Source organism: Belonocnema kinseyi, chromosome 9 (assembly GCF_010883055.1).
Source record: "Belonocnema kinseyi isolate 2016_QV_RU_SX_M_011 chromosome 9, B_treatae_v1, whole genome shotgun sequence".
Taxonomy (NCBI): domain Eukaryota; kingdom Metazoa; phylum Arthropoda; class Insecta; order Hymenoptera; family Cynipidae; genus Belonocnema; species Belonocnema kinseyi.
This window is the reverse complement of record NC_046665.1, coordinates 16,905,794-16,916,019: the sequence shown is the minus strand read 5'-3', so window position 1 is coordinate 16,916,019 and position 10,226 is coordinate 16,905,794. Positions and strand designations below refer to the sequence as shown.

Here is a 10,226-nt window from a genome sequence, read left to right as displayed (position 1 = left end):
TTTTTTACGATCAAAATCGTTAAAGTCACGTGGAACTACTTTGTGGATATCAGAAACAGGCAGAATCTTCGTATCTTGATTATCAACATGCAAAACTGAGGCATGGAAAAACTCTTTGATTTTTGGGGGATTACTATTTTCGTTTGTTTCGACCATAATGCCATAACGCGAATTAGCGAAAAAAATGAGACCCGCGGACTTTGAATATGCACCCAGTACCCTAACTTTGGCACTCTGAGTTTTCTTTAGCGAAATAGTCCGGCCCATTTGAGTCTATAAACAAAGTCGATTTGAAACAAAATAGTCTCGGAGATAGTTTGAGAGATTGGGGTCCTTTTTAAGATCCTTTCAGTGATCCTTTCAAGAGTGGTGCGACGGTAATATAATGCTCCTTTTGTATTCGTCACGTGCCGGGTGGGCAGGGTTATTTACAGTAGTTGGTCGTGGCTCATCCACTCTCCTTTTTTAAATTTCTCTTCAAATTATTAACACTTTTTTTTAATTGATGAATTTTTTCCTTATACTTATTTATAATTATAACTTGTATACTGATATACAATTTTCTAGTTGAATTAAAAAATGTTGTCTTTTTTGGCGTATCTCATTCCGTTTACGAGAAAAGTTCTATTAATTCCAATTTTAAGCATTAAAAAAAAAGTTAGATATCTGAAGTCATAGAAACCCGTAGTATCCGAATTATCATGTTTTAGGCTGTTAACTATGAAATTAAAAAAATGTACTTCTAAATTTTAATCCGAAAGCTTAGCAAAGGACCTTTGAGTGTCGGCTACTCTATTGAGATAGCCTCTCTGCTTGTTATTTATGATCGTATTCTTATTTCAATTTCGGAAAGGATATTTTAAAGCCTTCAGACCATTTAAACGAGCTTCCTGGACCTTTAAAAATATCTAACTGAGTGCCTGCGGAGAATTTCTCTGAGCTTCTTGGACCTAAAGAATTTTTAGTATATACTCAAAGATTCTTTTCGGTAGGGGGGTTTAAAGATTTCACGTGATTTCAAACTATTTTTTTCAACTGATTTGGAAGTCGCCCTGAATTCTTATTCATTTATCCTGATTTTTTTAAATCCTTTTGAATTCTTCTTAATTCACCTAATTTCACTTAATTCACTGGATTTCGAAAAAGTTTTTGTTTCATTCATCTTGATGGCTTTTAAACTCACCTTTAATTCGTAGGCAATTTATCAAATTCTTTTGAATGCCCTTTTAATTTTTCGAAACTCATTTTAGATCTCGTCAATTTATTTGTTTTTTTTAATGTATTTGAAATTATTTAATATAATAAATATTTTGTCTTAAAAATTTGGGATATGATATGGAACATGCTAACGGAAGTCCCCGCACACCTTTTTGTGGCTAATTAAAAAAATTGTAATTTTGCTCAATTTGATTAATTTGTGTGGTGCTTAGGAATTATTAGTATCGATTTTGTCAGTATTAGATTCCCTCGGGTTTTTGTTATACAATAATAAATATTTTGTCTTCAAAACATGGGGAATGATACCGAACATGCTAACGGGCGTCCCCGCACACTTTTTTTGCGGGTTAATTCAAAACATTTTAATTTTGTTAAATTTGATGTGTGTATATATTTCGAGGTTATATGTGTTATCATTCTCGCCCATAATTATTCTTGAGTGCTACCGACCGCATCGGTACGACAGAGACCTACATTCTCAGAATGACAGAGAGCTGAAAACAATCCTAATCACTGTAACGTGTTACGACTGACGTTTAATTTTATTACAGCGCTCGTAGGTATATAAAATAACTACCTTACCGGCCCGCGCGATTAATTTGAATTTGATAAGAATATGAAACACACGCATTTCACGAGATATTTACAAAATTATGAGTTAATATTTAGGTACGCAGAAGGAAATTAAAACTCTTAAGAAATTCACTAGGTCCCTTTCTCACGATTTGAAAACTCCATAAATAAGGATAAAATTGACCAAACAGAACCGCACAAATTACGATATCCGGGCAAGTCACGTCCAGCGTATGAACGAACATCTGCCAGTTGTAAACTTGAAAATTCGAAACAGACCACCCTCAATTTTAATACTTTTCAACTTTCCCATGCAATCAAATGACAGGAAATCTATTCTTTAACTCAAAACTGGTTCTTTTCAATGTTCGGTCTTTGATTTTTATAGCTTTTCCAAAAACTCTGTTAAAATTTACGATAATTACTTAAAGTAACGCCACACGTGTTCCAGATTAGTCCACCCAGTGGCCTTGACTATGCAGCTTCGACTCTTTTAGCTATATATAAAAAACGGGCTCTTGTTTCGAGTTTCTCAAGTACCTCGGGAAACTGTCGCCGAACGAACTTCCCACTCCAGCGACTCATAGGGCGTGACTCGTGCGCAAAAAAGTCAGTCTATCGTCAATTTTTGTTTCGTTCACTTCACTCGTCTTGAAAAGTTGAAGACATTTTTTGTAAATTAGAATCTCCCGGTTCGGATGCGTTCGCGACTTAACGAGCGTTCGGTAAAATAATTGTGTGTGTGACTTAGTGTCAAATTAATAATCCAACAAAATTAAATAAATAATTTGATTTTTTCTTATATTCAAATCATTGTGTGTTTAGTGTTTTATTTCGCTACCATCCAAAATTTCAGGAGGTCGTTTCAACGGCCGTAATGCAGCAGCGATCCCGAACGAGAAAGAACATTGTTGTTTAATTGGATTAAGTAAATTTGAATTTTCTCGTTTGTGTCGGACATTTTTAACAAAGTGCAGACGTAACACCACAAAATAGTGCACATGCGCATAACGTCTTTATTTAGCACAATAATTTCTTTTATTAGTTATTATCCCTCAAAAAATAGCCCGGGGACCTCCTTCTTTGATAAAAAAATGAGTAGGGTTTCAAATATTTAAAGATATTTGAAATAATTTTTCAAAATTCACCCTGTTTTCTTATTAATTTACTCTGAATTCATTTAAATTCTTTGGAATTCTCTTGAATTTTTCTAATCCACTTGAATTCTTCTACATTAGCCTAATTCTACTTAATTTCAAATTCAACTTTAATTGTTTTGCAGTCCTTAGTCACTTTTCGACAAGATTTTACAAATTATTAGGGAAAATTCGAGCATTTTCAAAAGACATTCAGGACGAAATTTCCTAGGAATTTGAAGAAAATTAGAAAGAAAAGTTGAATATTTTAGATGCTTCAACAAAAAATATAGATTAAAAAAATATTATTTTACAGGATTTTACAAATTAATAGGAAAAATTCGAGCCCTTTAAGAATATATTCATGACTTCATTAAGGGCATGTGATACTTCGTCGTTTGGTCAATCGGGTATAGTTGCCTCGAATTTTTTTTCCACAAAAATGAAAATTTTTATAAACTGAATTCAGAGATGCTATGAAATATCATAACGGACGTCCCTGGACTCATTTTTGAGGGATAATAACAAAAAATTTATTGTGCTAAATACAAATTTTATACATGTGCAGTATTTTGAGGTTACGTCGTTTTTCATCTCTGCCTTTCTGATAATTTGGAAATTATTTATTAAATAAATTTTCTTGATTGCCTGCAAACGAGGTTAGTTCCCGGAGATTAGTTACTATGTTTATTTGTAAGTTCAAAGTTTTCGGCCAAAAATATTTTGTAGTTTGGAAGTAACGCTCGGAGAATTGTAACACACATAAACTCCAAATATACACGCTCGTTGTTAGCAATGTCAAATTTTTTTTAAAAACAACACAAAAAAAGTGTGCGGAGACGTCCGTTAGCATTTTCGCTATCATTTCCCAGATTTTGTAGACAAAACAGTTCTTATCCTAGGAAAAAAAGCCGGGGGAATCTAACACTGAAAAAATCGATACTAATTCCCAAACGCTATGCAACTTAATTACATTTTGCTAAATTAAAACTTTTTTTAATTAACCTACAAAAAAAGTGCGTGGGGACGTCCGCTAGCATGTTCACTATGATTTCCCAAATTTTTGGGACCAGACGTTCGCGTTTTTTTACATCTAGGGTTCTTTTTGTTTGAAAACTTCAACATAAATCTGCATTTTTTTAAAATTTTCTGCCGTTAAAAAAAGCTTCTTTATTCTCCTTAAATCTTCGAAATATTTATGGAATTTGATGGTTTAGTTTATTTCTTATTTTTCAGTGTTACAAAATTCAAACATTTTACTTTAAAATCTACTAATCCTTTGAAATTGAAGGAAATACTTAGAAATGTTTCAAAATCATCTTTCAAATTATAAAATCGAGAAAAATTTTTTAGGTACCTAAAGAATTTTGTTCATTATCCCGAATTTTTACAAATGTCCTAAAATATCTTATAAGTTTCCCTACCGAAAAGAATCTTTGAGTATATACTAAAATATCTTTAGATCAAAGAAGCTCAGAGAAATTCTCCGCAGGCACTCAGGTAGATGTTTTTTAAAGTCCAGGAAGCTCGTTTAAATGGTCTGAAGGCTTTAAAATATCCTTTCCGAAATTGCAATAAGAATACGATCATAAATAAGAAGCAGAGAGGCTATCTCAATAGAGTAGCCGACACTCAAGGGTCCTTTGTTAAGCTTTCGGATTAAAATTTAGAAGTAGATTTTTTTTAATTTCATAGTTAACAGCCTAAAACATAATAATTCGGAATCTACGGGTTTCGATTACTTCAGATATCTAAATTTTTTTTCAATGCTTAAAATTGGAATTAATAGAACGTTTCTCGTAAATGGAATGAGATACGCCAAAAAAGACAACATTTTTTAATTCAACTAGAAAATTGTATATCAGTATATAAATTATAATTATAAATAAGTATAATGAGAAAATTCATCAATTAAAAAAAAGTGTTAATAATTTGAAGAGAAATTTAAAAAGGGAGAGCGGAATAGCCACGACCAACTACTGTAAATAACACTGCTCGCCCGGTACGTGACGAATACAAAAGGAATATTATATTACCGTCGCACCACTCGTAAAAGGACCACTAAAGGGATCTTGAAAATAACACAAATCTCTCAAACTATCTCCGAGACTATTTTGTTTCAAATCGACTTTGTTTATAGACTCAAGTGGGCCAGGCATGATTTGGAACACAACCCTATTCCATTTTTTTTATGGATAGAAGTACAATTTCTCTCAATGATAACCCTAAAAATGCACTTAATTTTTTCTTACCATTTAATTTTTGACAAAAATTACCCTCCAAAAAAATGTTTAAATTAAAAAAGTGAGGTTATGTTCCAGATGGACCACCTCCACATTTTACGTAAAAACTCCTTAGAATATTCTTTATAAAATGTATTTTTATTGAATTTTTGGAATTGGTGGAATGAGGCGAAAAAACAAGATAAAAATCGTGCCTGCAAAAAAAAACGTTATGGTACACTGTTCCCAGACACTGTTCATCCACTTAAAAAAATTCAACAAAAGCATATGTTATAAATGATAATTTATGGAATATTTATGTAAAATATGAGTTTCGTCACCCCAGAAAATAATCTCAAACATTTGTGTATCAGTAAGAGAAATTCTACTTCTGACCATGAAAAATCGAATTAAAGTTTTGACCAAAAGTATTCTGTCGGAAGCAATGCTCCATATCGGTGAGGAGTATTGCATGTGCAATTTTCTTTTTTTTCACATTTTTCCATTATTTAAAAAAAAATCAAGAAAAATATACTATATGCTATGAAGGATATTGTAAAGAATGATTAGGTAAAGTATGGAGGCGGTCCCTCTAGAACATAAAATCAATTATGCTGCATAGTCTCGTCCTCTAGATCAATTGTAGTAATGCTAGTTGCTCGATCCAACTCACAGAATTTTAAAGCCGCGCGCGCAAAATCAATTCTCCACACATCCATTGGGAGGCGCCCCTTTTTGCCACGTACTCATTACGCTTTTCTGTGCGATCCAGCTCGCAAGTGCGTGGACGGTTTTCTTCATAAATTTCGGTCGAAATAAAGTGTTTCAAAATGAATGCCGGTAGTAGCGAAAACCGTGACCCTGGTAAATCGTATAAATCCCGCGAGTGTGATATTGCTGCAGTGCTAGCTGAGCTACAACATCTGAAAAAGAAGGTTAATGAGACAGAGCGTCGATCAAAGCATCGTCAAAGGGATTATGAATATCGCAACTCTCGTTCAAGGCGGAATCGGTACAACGGGGAGCGTTATCCAAATAGAGATGCGTCACGTTCACGATCACGTTCACGGTCGAGTTATGATCGGTGGAAATCATCCAGAAACGGAGATTTTTTAGAGCATGGTAAAAATGGCGGAGAGCGTGACTCGCCAGAATATTCTGGAAAAGGTACCCCACGCCACGACTATCTACATAGCTCAAGATCTCATACCCGCGAAGAAGACGAATGGAATGACGGGGAACGTTACCCACATTCTCGGAGAGGTGCGTCACGTCATTATCGTCACGATTATCGCGATTATCCTTCGAATTCTCATAAAAGTCCTGCAAGAGGCGCCCATCCTCAAAATGGCGACGATAACGACTCGCGTGACAGGCGCCACAATCGTTCCAGATCCAGATCCAATACTGTAGTCTCACGTAGGAATCTGTCTAGATCTTCTTCAGAAGAATCTGTGAACTCTAATTCGCAATCCGAGTCTATTGAAAGAGTAAAGTCAGATGAGGACAAAACCCGTTTGATGGATAATAAGATTGAATCGAGACCAGAAACTCTTTACCTACTTGGTAAAGAGTTAACCAAAAAATTTGGACCAGAAATCCATACGACGATTGTGGAGAAATGGTCGAACATTTTAAAATCTGGGATTCCTAAAGATGATAAAAAAGACCTTGAAGAGAAATATCTGACGGCAGCTAACTTCACAATGCTCAAGGCCCCCAATCTCAACCGAGAGATTAAAGAGTTGGCAAAAGGCATTTGCCTTAAAAAGGATAGTTTCCATGTGGCTTCGAAGAATCTACTGAGTGCTGGTATGAATGCGATTGCCTTATGCCTTGATCAATTATTGACCAGAAAGGAGGTAGACACTGACTCCTTAATAAGTCGTCTAGGAGATTCGGGGAGAATATTAGCAGAACTGCACCACGCTATGTCAATCACAAGGCGAATCACTATAATTGGTAGTATCGATTTACTTGACCCTCTTGTGAAAAGTGTGGCTATTGATTGTGCAGTGGATGATCAGTTGTTCGGAGAAGACTTCTCGGAACGCTTCAAAAAGGCTAAGGCGCTGGAAAAGACGAGAAAAGAATTCGTAAAAACAACCGAATCGGTTAATAGGGTACAACAGTCTGACGTTAAAAAGGATGCATCAAATGCTGACAATTTTAGAAGACAGACCGGTAATTTAAACTTGAAAACCCCTCTCAGGCGAGCTGGCTTCAAGGGGTTCAGGCCAAATCAACAGGGAGGGCGGAAGTACCCATCTCAACAACAACCCAAAAATTACCAGCCCCGTCGTTAAATAACGTAAGTAGGCCAGCAGGTCGTTTAAGAGATTTTCTTGGAAACTGGAAATATATTACGTCAGATCATTGTATACTCCAATGTATTTTAGGTTATGAAATTCCATTTGTTTCTATTCCTCACCAGGAGCAAATACCAAAAGAACCTCCAATGCCTTTAGATGAGAAGCTAAATTATAAAAAATCTGTAAACGATTTAATTGAAAAGGGAGCTATATCAGAATGTACTTCTCTCAACGGACAGTTTATTTCCTCCTATTTTTTGGTAGACAAATCTGATGGTCAAAAAAGGTTTATTTTGAACTTAAAAAATTTAAATAAATTTATTGTAGCTCCTCATTTTAAATTGGAAGACAGGAAAACTCTTAGCAGTTTGTTATGTAAAAATGCCTATCTAGCCACTATTGATCTTAAAGATGCTTATTTCTTGATCCCAATAGTTAAACCATTTAGAAAATATCTGAGATTTATTTTTGATGGAAGTTTCTATGAGTTTAATTGTGTTCCCTTCGGACTGTGCACTGCACCATTCATTTTTACAAAACTAATTAAACCTGTTGTCCAAGACCTCAGATCTAAATCCCTTTTATCAGTAGTTTATCTAGATGACTGTTGTCTAATGGGGAAAACGAAAGACGAGTGTTTGAAGCACATTTATATAACGCGAGAAAGTTTAGAAAGTTTGGGTTTCTTGCTAAATGTCAATAAACGTAACCTTGAACCACTTAGTAAGGTGAAATTTTTAGATTTGATATGAGACACAAGAAAAATTACTATTGAATTAACCGAGGAAAAAAGAAAAAAGATTTTAGATTGGGCAACAGAAATCAGTCAAAAATCCTCTTGTAAAATCAGGGAATTAGCTCAATTTATTGGCACTTTGGTAGCAGCCTGTCCAGCCATTCAATATGGTAGCTTGTATACAAAAGACCTGGAACGAGAAAAATATCTAGCTTTACAGTCCGCGAATGGAAACTTTGAAAAGAGGATGGCACTGCCTCCTAGTATCTTAGGTAACATAAAATGGTGGATAAAAATGTTATGACTATTAATAACCCTATTAGAAAGTTACGTTACAAGCTCGAGATTTTTACTGATTCGTCTTTAACAGGTTGGGGAGCAGTCTGCAATGGTGTGACAGCACATGGTTGGTGGAATTTAGAGCAGCAAAAATTGCATAATCATTCGTTAGAATTGCTAGCTGCTTTCTATGGGCTCAAATGTTTTGTAAAAGATTTGAGTTCATGCGAAGTGCTATTGAGAATAGACAACACAACTGCCATTGCTTATATTAATAGAATGGGTAGCATTCAGTACCCTAAGCTTACAAAATTATGTAAGGAGATTTGGCAGTGGTGTGAAGAGCGACAATTATGGATTTTTGCTTACTACATCAAATCATGTGATAACTCCATTGCAGACAAAGAGTCCCGAGTACTGCCAAATGAAACAGAATGGGAAAAATCCTTCGAGGGATTCAGAGAAATTCAAAAAGCTTTCGGTTTTTTCCAAATTGATTTGTTTGCTTCAAATAATAATAAAAAATGTGTGAGGTTTGTATCCTGGAAGCAAGATCCAGAAGCGTTTGCTATAGATGCATTTACCTTGAACTGGGCTTCTTATAAATTTTATGCCTTTCCTCCGTTTTCTCTCATTTTAAAATCTTTGCGCAAAATAATAGCAGACAAGGCTCATTGGGTTCTAGTGGTTCCTTTCTGGCCTACTCAGCCTTGGTTCCCACTGTTCAAATCACTTTTAGTGGATGATTTGATTTATTTAGGTCCTGATAATGAATTGCTGTTATGCCCTTTTAGGAAAAATCACCCGTTGGCGAAGAATCTTATCCTGGCTGTAGGGAAATTATCAGGAGGTCGTATATAGGACGTGGCGTTCCAGAATCCTCTATTCTAATGGTTTTGGCTTCGCTATCTGATGGTACATTACAACAGTACGATAAGCTTATCAGAATTTGGTCGAAATTTTGCAAAGAAAACGAACTCTATGTTTAGCGCATCTGTCTCAGAAATTTTGAGTTTTTTGGCTAAATTATCAGAGGGAATAAAAACATACGGCACATTAAATAGTTATAGGTCGGCACTATCACTAATTTCAATAGAGGATTTAGGCAACGATGTGCGATTAAAAAGATTCTTTAAGGGGCTATCAGTTTTAAAACCCCAAAACGCGAAATATAACGATATTTGGGACCCACAGCCAGTTTTAAGTTTTGTCTCGAAACTCTGGCCAAATGCGGAACTTAGTTTGGAAAATGTGACTAAGAAACTTGCTATCCTTATCGCATTAGCCACGGCACAGCGTGTTCAGTCACTTTCAAAGATTAAGATAGTAAAATTCAAATAAAAGACGATTCGGTTAGAATTATTATTACAGATAGAATTAAAACATCGGGTATTGGTCGAGCACAGCCAATCCTAGAATTTCCTTTTTTTAAGGAACAACCTAGTCTATGTGTTTCAAGTGTACTCAAGGAGTACCTTCATCGAACAAAAAACATACGGCCGTTAAATACCGATACTTTATTATTAACGATTAAAAAATCACACCGTGCAGCTACTTCGCAAACAATTAGTCGTTGGCTAAAAGAGATTCTGAATAAAAGTGGAATTGACGCGAAAATTTTTACCGATCATAGCACTAGACATGCCTGTACCTCGGCAGCAGCTCGAAAGGGAGTTAATGTAGAAATTATTCGCAAAGCAGCAGGTTGGACTGCTAATTCAAATGTATTCGCTAAATTCTATAATCGCCC

The 10,226-nt window shown here is 35.2% G+C and overlaps 1 protein-coding gene across 1 annotated transcript; it reads left to right on the top strand.

The window, feature by feature from the left end:
- The first annotated feature begins 8,479 nt into the window (after positions 1-8,479).
- On the top strand, positions 8,480-9,337 carry LOC117180430. The gene has a single exon (XM_033372928.1). The coding sequence runs from the start codon at positions 8,480-8,482 to the stop codon at positions 9,335-9,337; it is 858 nt and encodes a 285-aa protein (XP_033228819.1).
- Positions 9,338-10,226: the final 889 nt, after the last annotated feature.